The 18,873-nt window shown below is 43.1% G+C and overlaps 1 protein-coding gene across 2 annotated transcripts in view; it reads left to right on the top strand.

The window, feature by feature from the left end:
- LOC125450714 (SH2 domain-containing adapter protein F-like) overlaps positions 1-18,873 on the top strand; it is a 253,662-nt gene that overhangs the window by 38,757 nt on the left and 196,032 nt on the right. For both annotated transcript variants that reach the window (XM_059644593.1, XM_048526784.2), the window contains exon 2: positions 14,207-14,336. In XM_059644593.1, coding sequence (XP_059500576.1) covers positions 14,207-14,336 — 130 coding nt within the window. The remainder of the gene's footprint in view (positions 1-14,206; positions 14,337-18,873) is intronic.

The raw sequence follows: 18,873 nt of genomic DNA, 5'->3' as shown, positions 1-18,873 counted from the left end.
ATTTGGAGGCTTATTTTTAAATGAAAGGAGATACAACTTCTTTTTAAACAAGAAGACATGAGGGACAGTTGTTTTTAACACAGTGATCTGTGTATGGAATGAACTTCAAGAGGAAGCGATGGATGAGTGTACAGTGCATTGTTTAAAAGACATTTAGATAACTACTTGAATAAGAAATGTCTGGAGGGATATGGGCCAAACACGGGCAGATGGGACGAGTTTATTTTGGGATTATGGTCAGCGTGGAGTGGTTAGACTAAAGGGTTTGTTTCCATGCTGTGTGACTCGATGACTCTGAGTGCCAGCCCAGCATGGCGAGGTGCTTACAGACTGTGATACTCAACTGTTAACTATGTTCCTTTGCTTTTCTGCTAAAGGAGGACTGTAATGTTTTAACGTTGTTTTCTTTAGTTTTCTGCTTTGTACCAAGATTTTGTACCCAAGTACCTTTGTACCTAAATAGCACTGTAAATGGTGACTTGTAAACTTCTGACTTTACTCATGAGTACACATGACAACAAACATAATTCAATGTAGAAAGTAGAAATGGCCTAGGAGTAAACTATTCAGCCCTTGACTTTTAGTTATATACTGATAGAGATCTGCAGATGGAGAAGGGCCTTTGGGCCACCTCATCTGTGCTGATCAAAGATTAGTATTCTCATCCCACTCTTGGTCCACAGGCTTGTATGCCTTGTCATCACAAATGTATATTTAAATACTATTTAAACGTTGAAATTTTCTGCCCTCATGACCTCATGCCCTCTTATGAGGGTGGTACCTGCTCTTCATCCACCATTCTTACAGGCCGTGTTCCATTGTCTCACCACCTGAGTGAAAAGTTGTCTTTTTTTTTAATCACCACTCCTCTAAACATTCTGCCCCTTAACTCAAATCTGCAGCCCCTCTATCAAGGAGCATGTTTCTTCCTGTCCACGCTTTCTATGCCCCTCAATTTCATGCATCTTAAATCATGTCACCTCTTAATCTGCTCAATATTCATCATAACTGAGATCTCCTCTGCCTCCTGTCCAGTGCAATCACTTCCCTCCTATAAAGTGGATTGTGGACTGCCCACAGTACTGCAGCTGCGGCCTCACCAATGTTTTATACAGTTCCAGTATAACTGCCCTGCTCTTAAATTCTGGGTCTCGGCTAATAACAGCATGTATGCCATCTATCTTCTTAACCACTTTTTATCAACCTGCCTTGATACCTTTAAAGGACTGGTGTACATGCACACCAAGATATCTTGTACCCTTGTGCTTCCCAGGGTACTACCATTCATTGAGTATTGCCTTGTCTGTCCTGCCCAAGTGCATCACCTTGCATTTATCTTGGATTGAATTCCGTTTGCCACTGTCTGTATACTCAGACTGTCTAAGGCTATCCTCCTCATTATTTGTCACCCTGCCAATTCTTTTATTGTCTGCAAACTTACTGATCACCCTTTCTGCATTTGAATCTAGCTAATTCATATAAACTACAAACAGCAAGGACTCCTGTACGACCCCACTGGACAAAGACTTCCAGTTAGAAAAGCACCCCTCCGCCACTATCCCATGTTCCTGACATGCAGCCAAATGTGGATCCAATTTGCCAAATTTCATTGGATCCCGTAGGATCTTTGTCATATTCCCATGCAGGACCTTAGCGGAGCCTTGCTGATGTCCAAATAGACTACATCAAAAGCATTGCCCTCTTCTACGACACCTGGTGCCCTCTTCAAAAAATTCATTCAAATTGATCAGACCTGACAGTTTCTTAACAAGATCATGCTGACTGTTCTCGATTAATTCCTGCCTCTCTGAATGCAAATTAATTTTATCTCTCCGAATTGCTTATCACAAATATATTATAACCACAAACAGGCCATTTGGCCCATCATGTATGCATTTGCTGCCTAAAGAGCTACCCAGCCAGTCCCATTTTGTAGCTTTATCTTTGCAGCCTTCTAAATTGGAAGTGGCCATTCAAGTAAATGGGGTTGATAAGAAGGCATTTGGCATGCTTACCTTTAATGGTCAGGGAATTGAGTATATGAGTCAGGATGTTATATTGTGCCTTTACAAAACGTTGGCTAGGCCACCCTTTAAAGGATTACATTCAATTCTGATCGCCACATTACAGGAAGGATGTGGAGGCTTTTGGGAGGGTGCAGAAGAGGTTTACTTTTGTGCTCCTAAGATGTTGCTTGGCCTGCTGTGTTCATCCAGCTCCACACTTATCTCCTTACTAGGATGCTGCCTGGATTAGAGGGTATGAGCCATTAAGGAGAAGCAAGACAAACTCTGGTTGATTTCTCTGGAGTGGTAGAGGCTGAGGGGAGACTTGATAGAAGTCTATAAAATTGAGATGCTTAGATAGGGTTGCCAGTCAGCCTCTTTCTCCCCAGAGTTGAAATGTATGATACTAGGGGGGCATGTGTTAAAGGTGAGATGGGGAAAGTGCTAAGGAAGTTGAGGATCAAGCTCTTTACACAGAGTGTGGTAGGACTCTGCAATGCACTGTCAGGAGTGATGGTGTGGGCAGATACGATAGGGGCAGGGAAGGGACTTTTGGATAAGCAGATGAACAAGCAAGAAATGGAGGGATATGGATCAAGGGCAGGGCAGAAGAGATTAATTTAATTTGGCATCGTGTTCATCACACCGTAGTGCACCAAAGGGCCCATTGCTATGCTATGTTCCATGTTCATCACTTTCAAATATATATCCACCTCTTTTTTGAAGCATCCTATGGAATGTATTCCAGCACTCTCCCAGACAGCACATCCCAAATCCTAACACTTCTCTGAGTAAAGAAGTTTGCCCTTATCTCATTCCTATATGTCTTGCTGAGAATCCTGAAATTGTGACCCCCTATTTACTGACACACCAACTAGTGGAAACAGAATAACCTCTTTACCCTGTCATTTGTTAACAATTTTGAACACCTCAATAAATTTACCTCTTAGTCTACTTTGCTCTCAGGATAATAAGCCCAATTTCTCTTACCTTTCCATGTATCGAAAATCCCTCATTGCTGGTATTTTTGTAGCAAATCTTCTTGGCACATTGTCCAGGGCTTTACCATCCTTGCTTAAATAAGGTGCTCAGAACTGAACACAATAATCCAAATGTGATCTGACCAATGATTTGCAGAGCACTTCCTTGCTTTTATAATCTATGCCTCTGTATATAAATCCAGTGCTCCTCTAAGCTTTCCTAACTGTTTCAACTTGGTTGTATATTAGGCTTAACTGATAGGAATGCAGAGTACAAGAGCAGGCTATTATGCAGAACTTGTCCAAGGCACTGAATAGACCTCAGTTGGAGTACTGTTTGCAGTTCTGGGTGTAATTTATATAAGGATGTGAACACATTGGAGTGCACATAGAAGAAATTTAAAAGAATTGGTTCCAGAAGAAAAGCTTCTGGCATGAGGATATAAATGCAGAGATTGAGACTATTCTCCTTCAAGAGAAGAAGGCTGAGAGGTGACTGAAAATCTCTGTCAAACATTCAACATCATGTGAGGATTGGATACAGCAGCTGGGAATAGCTTCTCCCTGTTCGTAAAAGGATGAAGGATGAAAGGGCATCATTTAAACCGATCTACAAAAGAAGCAAATGTGAGTTGAGAAAAATTCTGTCAAACATTGTTTGCAGTTAGATGTGCTTGCATATATCCATGGAGGTCAATGTTCTTTGCAAATGACATGTGCGTACACTACACTTGTTCCAACTCGACTAAGAAGGCAATAGCTATTCACTAGTTCGTTTCTTTTCTGAACAATGAGTCAACTTACCTAGTTTAAAATTTAATCAAAGCTGGGCAGTTAACTGGCAATCAGCATTAATTGGCTCATTCATCAAGGCAATGCTTTTTCCAAAAAGAGTTCACTTGTCTACCTATTTGTTATCTCCCGTTTTACAGTATAAATGTTGATTTTCTGCATGAATTGGTATTCTTGTAAAATGCCTTGAGTGCAGGATGAGAAGCTTCACCAACATGTCTTCACTTTTCAGCAATACTCAACCACTACATAATACTCAACAAGTCAAGTTTCAAACAGAGTCCAGTGCTATATATTATAAAGACTCAAATCTAGTGAAATTACACCCCATATCTCAAGTCAAACAATTTCTTCATCATGGACCGTGGACACAATTTGAGTCTTGTCCAAATCTGCTAACATGAACTCTCCCATAGCTCTGAGAGCCAATGCTTTCTCAGTTCTAAAAACTTGGAGGTTCCAAACCACATGTTCCTATTTTCAGAAGGTGCACAAACTAAATTCTTCTGCTGGGGTGACTAATTGTCTTAGGGACCCTGAAAAGCTTCTTTCTAGGAGACAAATTACATATGCATCTGGCGACCATACTAGTATTTTCAGAATTTTTTTCTCTTCTGAGCTGAATACAAAGCAAATGACATGAAACAATTACACTACCTAACGTAAACCCTGTTGGGTTTGTAGTTCCTGTTCTGTGTTCTGGATGACGTTGCAAGCAATATATGATCTAGTTTCTGTTTAAACTGAAATCCTTTACAAAACTAACCATACCCATTTGTCACTAGTTTGCATATGTAACTTGTGGATCTTCCATGAGAGTGACATTAAAATCCATCTGTGCTGCTTTGGCTGTTTACTTATTTACTCTTTCCAACTTTCTGCTGTTATTTAAACTACTTGTTCTGCAAGTACTGTCATCAGCAAACTTGGATACATGGCTAATCATTCCTTCCACTTCATAATGTACCAGGTTCCACTTCCCCATCCTCTGCCCATCGTCCTAGGTATTTGTGTTTTGTTCTGCTTTGTTTGCTTTGGCAGGTACTTTCAAGTCTTCGGCAACTTCTGTCAATGGCAATATTTTCTCCCTGTGTAATCTGATCAGACTCTGTCATTTCGAACATCATCAAATCTTGTCCTGATCATCTATTCTTTTCTGTCCTTTAAGGAGAACAGCCCAGCTTCTTCAGTCTGTCTGCTTTGTCAACAGTAAGTTGATCAAACATGATTCCCTTTCACAAGCCATCGTGACTGTCTAATTGCATCAAGATTTTCAAAATACCCTGCTGTATCTTCGTTAATAATTGATTCCGCTATTCTTCCTATGATAGATGTTGGGCTAACTGACTTGTTGTTTCCTGTCTCCACTCAACATTGAGCAAAGAAGACATATTCATTATATACCTATTTGATATGGCTTTTCCAAATCTTTGGCAATATTGAAAAAGTCATTCTTATTCCAACAGAAACTTCTTATCACAGCCAAGGATGAAGACTGAGGGGGGATCTCACAGAAACCTATAAAACGCTAACAGGGTCCATCAAGGTAGATGCAGAAAGAATGTATAGTGCTCAAATTTTAGTGCTAAAAGTTTTCTCAGTTTTCTTTCTATGGTGAGTTGATGATTTTGAGTTCCTTCCTTTTTTTTCATATCTGTTAACATTTTATTTCTGGGATTTTATCTGTTTTCTCTACAATGAAAACAAACTTAATATTTGATTCATCTGCATCCTTATTTTCCATTATTAATTCCCCAGCCATTTTCTCTTGTGTACCACACACATTTTACATTTCCTTTTTAAATCACAGAATCATAGAATCCCTACTATGTAGAAACAGGCGACCAGGCCCACCAAGTCCACACTGATTCTCCGAAGCACATCCCTTTTCATGGGTTGTTGAAAAACCTGTCCAATCTTCTGCCCTGTCACTAATCTTTTGCAGAATTGTGTTGTTGCTTTTAATGTGACACAATGCTTAACTTATTGATTTAGAAATGGATGTTGCATCTTTCTGAATGAGTCTTTGTTTCTCACGAGGGTATATCTTTACTGAGAGTTATTGAAAGTGTCTTTAAATGCCTGTCACCAATTGTGCTTTCATTCTTTAAGTGTAGACAGACAAAAGTAGACATCTATTATCAGCCATTTGCATTGGTGCCGGAGTTACCCTTATATTGCGAGGGATCATTTAATATGAAACCGAAGTGAGCTGTCTGCACCTGCTATCAAGATCAACCAATAGTCCTTCAAATATTCATTCATCAATGGGGAATTTGCCCATGGTGTCTGATCGTCAACTGTCAGTGACTGAAACAAGTGAAAGCACAATGTAGTATTTGGAATCACAAAATCCCTACAGTGTGGGAACTGGACCAAATGGCCTGTGAGTAGTGATTGGATCCGGGCTGACCTCATTGGCCCAGGTTAACAATCCAGTCAATCAGGAAAGCCCTGGCTGACCAAAATAACCAGATTAGAATCTTCTCAGCCCAGGGACTAACTCGTGCTGGCTGACCACAGCTAGTGTACTGTGCACAAGTAAATAAAGGGTGACTTAGTGACAGCATACCAGTCTCTGTGCAGTTATTTCAGAATGCAATAATAAGTAAGACCTGGTAAGTGACACTATTCAATAAACATTGTTTAAAAGAGACAAGAAACTTCACACGCTAGCATTTTGTCTTAAATGTGTATGCAATGGCTAAATTACAATTCTTTACAGCTTGCAATTCTGCTACATCTTCAGCTGCACCTCCACAGTGACATATTCTGCACTTGTGAGGGTAAACAAGCATGTCAGGTGCTGGCATGAAGAGTGCTAGAAATGCTGTCAGTCCTTGTGAGCTAGTGCCGTACCTCATCTCGGAATGGCTTGATTTAAAAATCAGTGGTCTGTTGTATTTATCATCGTGTTTCAGTCTTAAGTTCAGATGCACAATTTGCATGGACGAGCACTTAATTGCCCATTCCTCATTGCATTTGAGAAGATGGTGGTGAGCTACTTTCTTGAACCATAAATACCCCTGAAATGTAAGTAAACCCTCAATGGCGTCAGGGAGAGCATTTGACCAAGCAATAATGAATGAGTGGGATTGTATTTCAAAGTCAAGATGGTGAGTGGCTTGGTATTTAAAGGCAGTGGTGTTTCCATGTGACTGCTGCTCTTGTTCTTCGATTGTAGGTTTGGAAGGTGCAATCTGAGTAGTCTTGATGAATTTCTGAAGTGCGTGTTGTAGATGGCATATGTTGTTGCGTCCGAGTGTCTGAGGTTTTTGAACGGCATGAATCTTTGTGGATGTTTGGTTTAGGCAGTAAAGCAGGCTGCTTTGTCCCGATGGTGTCAAGCATCTTGAGTATTATTGGAGCTGCCGTCTTCTAGGCAAGTGGGGAGTGTTCTATCATCCGTGATGTGTCTCTTTTAGGTGGTAGATAGGCTTTGAGGAGTTGGGAGATGAGTTACTTGCTGCAGTACTTCTACCCTTCTGCCTTCTCTTGTAGTCACTGCTTATATGGCTGTTGAAGTTCAGTTTCTGGTCAATGGTGACCTCCCAGGTTGTTGATCATCTGATGGCTCTCCTACTGAACAGTAAGGAGTGATGTTAGGTTTTCCCTAGTTCAGGTATTTATATCAGGTATATATGTGATATGAAATGTAGCAACACGTGCTTTTCCAGCCTAAACCTGGCTGTTTCCAGGTTTTTCTGTATTTGGACATGGACAACTGAGGAGTTGTGAACGGTGTGCATTCATCAAGGAGCAGCATGGTGGTTCAGTGGTTAACACTGCCTCACAGCACCAGGGACCCAGGTTCAATTCCACACTGGGTTGACTGTCTGTGTGGGTTCCTTCCAGGTGCTTCAGTTTCTTCCCACAGTCCAAAGATGTGGACTGGATTGGGCATATTAAATTTCCTGTAGTGTTCAGGGATGTGTAGATTAGGTGGCTTATAGGGGGATGGGTCTGGGTGGGATGCTGTGAGGGTTGGTGTGGATTTGTTGGGCCGAAGAGCCTGTTTCCACGCTGCAGGGATTCTATGATCAGCTTAATGATTTGAGGAGGGAAAGTCATTGTTGAAACAGCTGAAAATAGTTGGGTCTAGGACACGACCCGAAAACATACAAATGTAGTAAAGATTAGTGGGAAGTCTTAAAAACCAACAGGATAATTTTAAAAAAAGCAAAGGGGGGTGGGGGATGAAATATGAGAGTAAGCTAGCTAGTAACAAAAAGGAACATTGCAAAAGTTTATTTAAGTGGGGTTTGGATGCTAGCGCAGTTGCTTGCTCCTCCTGCAGAATGTGGCAGTTGGGAGATGTGGCACACGTCTCCGCTGGCTACATCTGCGGGAAGTGCACCCAACTACAGCTCCTTGAAAACCGTGTTAGGGAAATGGAGCTGGAGCTGGATGAACTACGGATCATTCGGGAGGCAGAGGGGGTAATTGAGAGGAGTTATCGGGAGTTGGTCACTCCTAAGGCTCAGGACGAGGATAGATGGGTTACAGTTAGGGGGAGGAAGTGGGACAGACAGACAGGGCAGAGATCCCCTGTGGGCATTCCCCTCAGCAATAAGTATACCGTTTTGGATACTGCTGGGGGGGATGACCTACCAGAGGAAAGCCATAGTAGTCAGTTCTCTGGCACTGAGCCTGACACTGTGGCAAAGAAGGGAAGGGGGCAGAATAGAAAAGTACTCGTGGTAGGGGACTCGATAGTTAGGGGAATCGACAGGAGATTTTGTGGGCAAGATCGGGATTCCCGGAAGGTATGTTGCCTCCCTGGTGCCAGGGTCCGGGACGTCTCCGATCGGGTGTATAAGGTTCTAAAAGGGGAGGGCGAACAGCCAGAAATCGTGTTACATATTGGCACAAATGATATAGCCAGAAATAGGATTGAGGATATGAAAAGTGATTTCAGGGAGTTAGGATGGAAGCTGCAGAGCAGGACGAACAGAGTAGTGTTCTCTGGTTTACTACCGGTGCCACGAGATAGCGAGGTGAGGAACAGGGAGCGGGCGCAGCTGAACACGTGGCTACGCAGCTGGTGTAGGAGGGAGGGCTTCAGATATGTTGATAATTGGGATGCCTTCTGGGGAAGGTGGGACCTGTACAAGAAGGACGGGTTGCATCTGAACTGGAAGGGGACCAATGTCCTGGGTGGAAGGTTTGCTCGAGTAGTTCGAGAGGGTTTAAACTAGTATGGCAGGGGGGTGGGAACCTGAGCTGTATACCAGAGGTGAGCGTTGATGCAGGTGAGGCAGTAGCAAGAGGTAGACCAGCTAGTGGGAAGGATTTTCCTGGGAAGGAACCAAGGGATCGGTTAAAGTGTGTTTGCTTTAATGCAAGGAGTATCAGGAATAAAAGTGATGAACTTAGAGCATGGATCAGTACCTGGTGCTATGATGTTGTGGCCATAACAGAGACATGGGTTTCTCATGGGCAGGAATGGTTGCTGGATGTTCCAGGGTTTAGAACATTTAAAAAGAATAGGGAGGGGGGAAAAAGAGGAGGGGGTGTAGCACTACTAATCAGAGAGGGTATCACAGCTACAGAAGCTTCCTTTGTCGAGGAAGATCTGCCTACTGAGTCAGTATGGGTGGAAATTAGGAACAGCAAGGGAGTAGTCACCTCGTTAGGGGTTTACTACAGGCCCCCCAATAGCAGCAGGGAGATTGAAGAAAGCATAGGTCGACAGATTTTGGAAAAGTGTGCACGCAGTAGGGTTGTTGTAATGGGTGACTTTAACTTTCCTAATATTGATTGGAACCTCCTTCGAGCAGAAGATTTGAATGGAGCTGTTTTTGTAAGGTGTGTTCAGGAGGGTTTCCTAACGCAGTACGTTGACAGGCCGACGAGGGGAGAGGCCATTCTAGACTTGGTGCTCGGAAACGAGCCGGGGCAGGTATCAGATCTTGTGGTGGGAGAGCATTTTGGTGATAGTGACCATAACTGCCTCACATTCTACATAGCTATGGAGAAGGAGAGGATTAGGCAGAATGGGAGGATATTTAATTGGGGAAGAGGAAACTATGATGCGATTAGACATGAGTTAGGAAGCATGGACTGGGAGCAGTTGTTCCATGGTAAGGGAACTATAGACATGTGGAGACGGTTTAAGGAACAGTTGTTGGGAGTGATGAGTAAATATGTCCCTCTGAGACAGGCAAGAAGGGGTAAGATTAAGGAACCTTGGATGACGAGAGCGGTGGAGCTTCTAGTGAAAAGGAAGAAGGTAGCTTACATAAGGTGGAGGAAGCTAGGGTCAAGTTCAGCTAGAGAGGATTACATGCAGGCAAGGAAGGAGCTCAAAAATGGTCTGAGGAGAGCCAGGAGGGGGCACGAGAAAGGCTTGGCAGAAGGAATCCGGGAAAACACAAAGGCATTTTACACCTACGTGAGGAATAAGAGAATGGTCAAAGAAAGAGTAGGGCCGATCAGGGATAGCATAGGGAACTTGTGTGTGGAGCCTGAGGAGGTAGGGGAAGCCCTAAATGAGTTTTTTGCTTCTGTCTTTACGAAAGAAACGAACTTTGTAGTGAATGAAACCTTTGAAGAGCAGGTGTGCATGCTGGAATGGATAGAGATAGACGAAGCTGATGTGCTGAAAATTTTGTCAAACATTAAGATTGACAAGTTGCCAGGCCCGGATCAGATTTGTCCTCGGCTGCTTTGGGAAGCGAGAAATGCAATTGCTTCGCCACTTGCGAAGATCTTTGCATCCTCGCTCTCCACTGGAGTCGTACCTGAGGACTGGAGAGAGGCAAATGTAATTCCTCTCTTCAAGAAAGGAAATAGGGAAATCCCCGGCAATTATAGACCGGTAAGTCTCACGTCTGTCGTCTGCAAGGTGTTAGAAAGGATTCTGAGGGATAAGATTTATGACCATCTGGAAGAGCATGGCTTGATCAAATACAGTCAACACGGCTTTGTGAGGGGTAGGTCATGCCTTACAAACCTTATCGAGTTTTTTGAGGATGTGACTAGAAAAGTTGATGAGGGTCGAGCTGTGGATGTGGTGTATATGGACTTCAGTAAGGCATTTGATAAGGTTCCCCATGGTAGGCTCATTCAGAAGGTCAGGAGGAATGGGATACAGGGGAACTTAGCTGCTTGGATACAGAATTGGCTGGCCAACAGAAGACAGCGAGTGGTAGTAGAAGGAAAATATTCTGCCTGGAAGTCAGTGGTGAGTGGAGTTCCACAGGGCTCTGTCCTTGGGCCTCTACTGTTTGTAATTTTTATTAATGACTTGGACGAGGGAATTGAAGGATGGGTCAGCAAGTTTGCAGACGACACAAAGGTCGGAGGTGTCGTTGACAGTGTAGAGGGCTGTTGTAGGCTGCAGCGGGACATTGACAGGATGCAGAGATGGGCTGAGAGGTGGCAGATGGAGTTCAACCTGGATAAATGCGAGGTGATGCATTTTGGAAGGTCGAATTTGAAAGCTGAGTACAGGATTAAGGATAGGATTCTTGGCAGCGTGGAGGAACAGAGGGATCTTGGTGTGCAGATACATAGATCCCTTAAAATGGCCACCCAAGTGGACAGGGTTGTTAAGAAAGCATGTGGTGTTTTGGCTTTCATTAACAGGGGGATTGAGTTTAAGAGTCGTGAGATCTTGTTGCAGCTCTATAAAACTTTGGTTAGACCGCACTTGGAATACTGCGTCCAGTTCTGGTCGCCGTATTATAGGAAAGATGTGGATGCTTTGGAGAGGGTTCAGAGGAGGTTTACCAGGATGCTGCCTGGACTGGAGGGCTTATCTTATGAAGAGAGGTTGACTGAGCTTGGTCTCTTTTCATTGGAGAAAAGGAGGAGGAGAGGGGACCTAATTGAGGTATACAAGATAATGAGAGGCATAGATAGAGTTGATAGCCAGAGACTATTTCCCAGGGCAGAAGTGGCTAGCACAAGGGGTCATAGTTTTAAGCTGGTTGGAGGAAAGTATAGAGGGGATGTCAGAGGCAGGTTCTTTACGCAGAGAGTTGTGAGAGCATGGAATGCGTTGCCAGCAGCAGTTGTGGAAGCAAGGTCATTGGGGTCATTTAAGAGACTGCTGGACATGTATATGGTCACAGAAATTTTGAGGGTGCATACATGAGGATCAATGGTCGGCACAACATTGTGGGCTGAAGGGCCTGTTCTGTGCTGTACTGTTCTATGTTCTATGTTCTAAGTATCTAAACAGTAGGAGAGAAATGCAAGAGTAGATGTTGGACTGCTGGAAGATGAGGCTGGAGAGGTATTAATGGGGAACAAAACTTTGGGAGAGCCACTGTGGCACAGTGGTTAACGCTTGTCTCAGCACCAGGGATCCGGGTTCAATTCCAGCCATGGGTGACTCTGTCTGAGTAGAGTTTGCATATTCTCCTTGTGTCTGTGTGAGTTTCTGCTAGTGCTGTGGGTTCCTCCCATAGTCCAAGGATGGACAGAAACAAAAACAAAGGTCTGCTGACCCTTCCTCAGAACTGAAGGAAAGATGGGCAGGTGATGTGGAGTGGTTATGCTAAGTTATCCCATTGTATCCAGGGATGTGTAGGTTAGATGGATTAGCCATGGTAAAAGCAGGTTACAGGGATAGAGTAGGCTATATCTGGTTAGGATGCTCTTTGGAAGGTCAATGCAGACTCAATTGGCCAAATGGCCTCTATGTACATTAGAAGGATTCTATGAACTGAAGAGGTACTTTGCATCAGTTTCAGTTTCCAGCAGCACACCAGAACTTCGAGAGAGTCAGGGACGAGAGGGGGTCATCACTAAGGAGATGTTGGGGCATCTGAAAGGCCTGGTCATGGATAAATCACCTGGACCAGATGGACAAAACCCCAGAATCTGAAGGAGACGTCTCAAAAGATTGTAGAAGCATTGGTGGTGATCTTCCAGGAATCACTGGAGTCAGGGAAGGTCCCAGAGGACTGGAAAATAGCTAATGTAACCCCACTATTTAAGTGAAGGAGGAAGAAGACTGGAAAATATAGGCCACTTAGTTTGACCTCTGTCTTTTAGTAAGATTTTAGAGTCCATCATTAAGGGTGAGTTTGTGGAGTATTTGGAGGTGAATTTTAAAATAGGACAGTGTCAGCATGACTTCGTCAAGACGCAGTAATGCCTGACGAATCGGTTTGAATTCTTTGAGGAAGAAATGAGCAAGTTAAACAAATGATGCCAGTGGACATGATCTGTTTGGATTTCTAGAAGATCTTGGAAAAAGGGCTGCTAAATAAGGTCAGAGCCCAAGGTATTAGGACAAGGTACTGGCATGGATAGGGGATTGGATAACTGGCAGAAGACCGGGAATGTGCATAAATGGGTCTCTTACTGGATCGCAGTCAGTGACGAGTGGAGTTCTGCAGGGGTCAGTGTTAGGAGCACGAGATCTTGATGAAGGAACTGAGGGTATTATTGCTGCATTTTGCAGAGGACACAAAGATAAGTTAAATGCAATGTTAGCATTCATAGATTCATACAATCCCTACAGTGTGGAAACAGGCCCTTCGGTCCAACAAGTCCATACTGATCTTCAGAGCATCCCACCCAGACCATTCCCCTATAACCCACCTAATCTATACCTAATCTTGAACGAACATGGAGATGAACTCTTTCTCAATTTTTACTACTTTCTTTTTATCCACTAATTTTGTCGTAAATATAGGCACTATGGTATGGCAACTTACAAAGCTTTTCCATTTTGTATTGTAAAAATATGTGACAATAAATCATTATTCTAGTCTAATCTTCATTGACAATCAGGAATAGGTTGATCAATAATTTGCTGCATTGGTATTGTCCTACTGTTTGTGTATAAGACATGACTAGCCAATTTTCCACAATATTGATTAGATGCTAGCTATAGTGAAACAGCTTGGCTAGGGGCATGGCAAGTCCTGGAGCTTGTATTCAGTGCTGTTGCAGAGTGTTGTCAGGGCCCGCAACCTTTGCAGTATCCAGTGCCTCCTACCATTCCTTGATATATCATGGAGTGAATCGAATTGATTGAAAAGTTTCCAATGCTTCTCCACCAGAGATGGGGCATTAACCTTGTCCTGCCTTCATGTCACCTCTGACCCACTTCAGCCCTACAGCTCTCAGTTCATTTTGCCTTGTTCATTGTACATATATTCCCCTACTTGCATCATCACACATTGACAACAGTGACTTTAACAGTGACATTCCATCCCTGATATCTGAAGGAACCTGCCATAACTCTTTCATGATGTTATTGATAGCTATCTCTTTGGCTATGCATTTGGTTAACTGTCATAATCTCTCCTTTGCCTTTTTGTCAAGGTTTGCCTGATTGCACTCTTGTGAAGTCATTGTGGACAATATCACTTCACTGTCAAGAAAATTCATTTTTGTACATATTTCTCAATGCTGCTATTACTTGTAGGCCTTGTAATAGATTGAACTACTTTTTGATTGTTTCAGGTTGCCATGAGAGATGACTATTCTGATCCATTTGATGCCAAAAATGAGTTGAAAAACAAAGTTGTCAAAAAGCCAGAGATGGACAATAATGGTTACATGGAACCTTATGAGGCACAAAGGATGATGGCAGGTGAGATGAGTGTGTTCAGATTCTGCACGTTAGAGGAGACATGCAACTTCATTTTGTTTTCTACATTCACACGGGCTGTGTCAGATGGGATAGTCAAATGTATTAGCTGGACACAATTCCTCATTCTGTTCCCAATCAAAACCTTCCTGAGTTTCATCACTGCTGTGAAATCACTCCAGGTCTATCCTAATGAATGCTTTATCTACCCATACTTGAGTTATTGTTCCAAGTTGGATTTCATATTCTAGTCTCACTAATCTAGCAGATATGCACTTTCCCTCTGCTTATCAAGACGAGGAGTCCACATCTCTGTTTCATAAATCTTCCAGTCATTTCTGCAGTCTTAAACTCCATAGGTTTGTCTGTTCATGCACTCCCTTTAGAATGAGATACTGCCAAGTATTTATTTATTCAGTGTACTTGGGGAATGTTTGCTGATTAACCAGAAATGTCAGTTTTTGGAAAGTTGCATTACTCCAGGCACAAGACCAAAGTGATGCCCTTCCATTGAGAGGAAGCAGTTATGCAGTTCAGGACCACAGTATCGTGAGGATTGCAGTAAAATCAAGCACAGCTGAAGACCATGCTAGCCACATGACTGACATGGCATCCTTCAAATTGTCCTGTTTTAAAGCAGATCAGCCTGTCAGTTTCACTGCAGTTCTGAACAGGCACCATAACTGAAACTGACCCATTAATTTAGTAATTTTAATGTCAAACCCAAGAACAGCTTCTGCAGATTTTCAATGACCAATTGTCAGCTTTCAAAGAATGGACCACCTGAATATTTTTGTCAAGTAAGTAAAGTTGTTGAGAATTCTTATGAGAGAATTCCAGTTGGTGTGATGTTGGATAACACCTGGCTTATTGCTGTCTCTGTAATTGTTGCTGCTGGGGGCATAATGGAGTCAGAGAGATCCATGGCACACAAAATGGCCGTTTGACCCATTGTGTCTGTGTTGGTCAAAAGCAACAATCCAGTCATTGCATTTCCAGGTGACTGGGTACTAGCTTCATCCTTGAAGTTTAATTCATGCAGCAGCCTGGTGCTAACGTAATGAAGTGCAAACTGTCTAACATATAGTCGTGCTGAGAAAGATCCCTGTGTTTCCCAGCTTCTCTAACTGCAGTCCCACTCCCGAGTACAAGGGCTGCTGAGAGGCAAGCAGTAAGGAGGCGAGTAGGGGATGTGCTTTGGGACAGCCAACCCAGTGGTGTATGGAGCTGTGAGGGGGCAGCCCGTGGTGATGGATGCAGTATTAATGTGTGCCCTCTTTCCAGGTCTGAGTGTGGTATTTGTTGGGTGCACAAACACACATTTCCACACACACTTTTCAAAAAGAAGTTGCAGATTTTTGGAAAGGAAAGTGAAATAAATGTAAGGTTTGACTTTGGACATGTATACACAGGTCTGCATAGATACACTTAAATACTTTTGAGGACCTCAGCAACAAGTGTGTTGAATATTGGGGGAGGCAGAGCAGATTGCAGCTTATTCTCTCTGGTATAGTCTAGTCCAAGGTGCATTGGTTGCTGACAATTTTTGGGTTGTCATTTTCAGAGTGTGAATTTTCTTTTCTGTGCTCCTCCATGTAAAAGTATGTGTGGCAATGATTTGCCATAGGTGACCGGTTTGATAACTTGGCAGTCAGTATTACACTAATTTACTGCATCTCCTCCCGAATCAACGTGAAATTTAAAGCGAAAAGCTCAACAGGGCTGATTTTTATGTGTCCTGGTCCCGTTCAGGCATGCAGCTTGTAAAATCTCAGTTGCATTGATGTCACTGAATTTCTGTGTGCTGTACAGTATGGAGGTTGCTGCATATTCCGTAAATGACTCTGGATTTGTGGAGCTCACGTAACATACAGTTAGCCTGCACTACTTCGAGGCAATCTCATCTTCTTAAAGAGGAGGTTGTAATCAGGCTAAGCAGTTACTGGAACAGTCTGAGGGCGGCTTTGCTTGCAGGACAGGGCTATTAACAGAGCACCAGGCCAGGCAAAGGTTCCACCTGTCTGTTTGATGTGACCCTAGAGGCCTCAGTGGTACAGATGGAAAGGAGGAAAGTGATGGGGTTTTCATGGGGATCAAGACCATCATACTTCAAATTAATTAGACTTCAATAATTCTAGGCTTGGTTCCAAGACTCTATTGCTGAGAAATTAGCTGCAGTGTCTATAAAAGTTGAATGACCCAGCATATGTGGTCAAAGTCAGTTAATGCATCTTTAAATGACATATAATACCCACAGCGCCCCCAACCTCTCACTGCTTGTGCACTGTCATGCACCATCAGCAATCAGTGCACATGTTAACACTTCTGAGACACTACAAACCTTCACATACTTGCCAATGTGTGAACTAATCACACCCTTCTATCAGAATCTCCATTCTTCTAGTTATTCAGCTATGACTGCCTTCGGAGGGGATATAAATCAGCATCTTCTTCGAAAGATGGTTGTATAGCAACTAAGTCAGTTTCAGATGGGCTGTCGCTGTATTGGGCACCTCAGCTGGTAGTCTCATGCCCAATCTTAACGTGCACAATGTGAACTTTAGTCAATGTGGAATCTTGAATCGTCAAAACACACCATGCAGAAGAGGCCCTTTGGCCCATCAGGTCTGCACGGACACATAGCTTTGAATGTTATGACGTGCCAAGTGCTCATCCAGGTATTTTTTAACGCATGTGAAGCAACTCTCCAATTCTGAGGAGGGGTCACCAGACCCAAGACGTTAACTCTGATTTTTTTTTTTCTCCACAGATTCTGCCAGACCTGCTGAGCTTTTCCAGCAACTTCTGTTTTTGTTCCTGATTTACAACATCTGCAATTCATTTGGGTTTCAATTTGCCTGTATCACCCTCCCAGGCAGCAGATTCTAGACCATCACCACCCTCTTGGTGAAGAAGTTTTCTTCAAATCCTACCCCCCCACCTTTAGCACCTAACCTTGAATCAGTGTCCTCTTGTGACTGACCCTTTGACTAAAGAGAACAGCTGCTCCTTATCCACTCTGTCCATGTCCTCATAATCTAGTACACCTTAATCAGATCATCTGTCAGCCATCTCTTCTCCAATAAAAACAACCCAAGCCTATCCAACCTTTCCTCATTACTGAAATTTTCCATCTCTGACATCATCCTATTGAATCTTCTGTCTGCACCCCCTCCACTGCAATCACATCCTTCTACCAATGTGGCAACCAGGACTGCGCATAGCAATCTAGCTGTGGTGTCATCAAAGTTCTATACAACTCCAAAATCACTTCCCTACTTCTATACTCGGCCTCAGTTGATGAAAGCGAGTATCCCATTGGCCTTTCTCGCCATACTACTAACATGCCAACCTGCCTTCAGAGATCCGTTGGCAAATACTTCAAGGTCCCTTTGTTACACAGGACTTCCTAATGTCATGCCATTCATTGAATACTTCCTTGTTAAATTACTCCTTTCAAAGTGTATCACATCATGCTTTCCAGGGTTCAATTCTGTGTTCCACTTGTCAGCCTCTTTGTCCATCCTATTTATATCTTCATGTAATCCAAGACGCTCGACCTCGCTGTTAAACTTTACTAATCCAACTCCCTCTGTCCCAACACAGTCATCTATGTCATTTACATAATTGACAAATAGTAGGGGGCCCAGCACAGACCCCTGTAGCATGCCTATGGACACTCTCTCTTCCAGTCACTGAAGCAGCCTTCTGACATTACCCTGTCTCCTACAACTGAACAAATTTTGAATCCACTTTATCAAATTACACTGTATCCCATGTGTATATGTTTCCTATGTGGGGCCTTACAAAGGCTTTTCTGAAATCCATATAAATGAGATCAACTGCACTGCCCTCATCAGACACCCAATCCCCACCTCAAAAAAAAATTCAATCAAATTTGTTTGGCATGACCTCCCTCTGACAGGGCCATTCTGATGATAAAGCCTTGCCTCTCCACGTGGAGAAGATGCTCTCCTTCAGAATTTTTTCTAATAGCTTTCCTTCCATTAATGTGAGGCTCACTGGTCTGTAATTCTATAGCTTATCACAACAGCCCTTCTTAAATGTGGGCACCACATTAGCTGTTCTCCAGTCCTTTAGAATAAAAATTTGGGTCAGTATCCCTGCAATCTCGTTTTGACCCCAGAAGCATCCTGGGAGTTTATCTCGACAGGGAGATTTGTTCACACTGCCTTCCAACGCCACTATTATCTTGCCCTTCCCAAGTCAATTTGCTCAAGCACCTCAGTCTCTCTTGAGTTCCATACCTACAACCTAACTCTCTTGCGTGAAGACAGATGTGAAGTATTGGTTCAATGCTCCAATGTTCTTTGTCACCACCCACACTTTGTTCCCTTAGTCATGAATAGGTCCTACTCTTACCCATGTTATCCTCTTCCCATTGATTTTCTTGTGAAATATCTTGATTTTTCTCTACTTTTACCAGTTAGAGCTTTCTCATATCCCTTTTTGCTTTCCTAATTGCATTGTTAAGCTCCATCCTGCACTTTCAGTACAGATGCCTCTGCTGATTTTGTTC

This window comes from Stegostoma tigrinum, chromosome 3 (genome assembly GCF_030684315.1).
Source record: "Stegostoma tigrinum isolate sSteTig4 chromosome 3, sSteTig4.hap1, whole genome shotgun sequence".
In the NCBI taxonomy this organism is placed as follows: Eukaryota; Metazoa; Chordata; class Chondrichthyes; order Orectolobiformes; family Stegostomatidae; genus Stegostoma; species Stegostoma tigrinum.
This window is presented reverse-complemented; position numbering and strand designations above follow the sequence as displayed.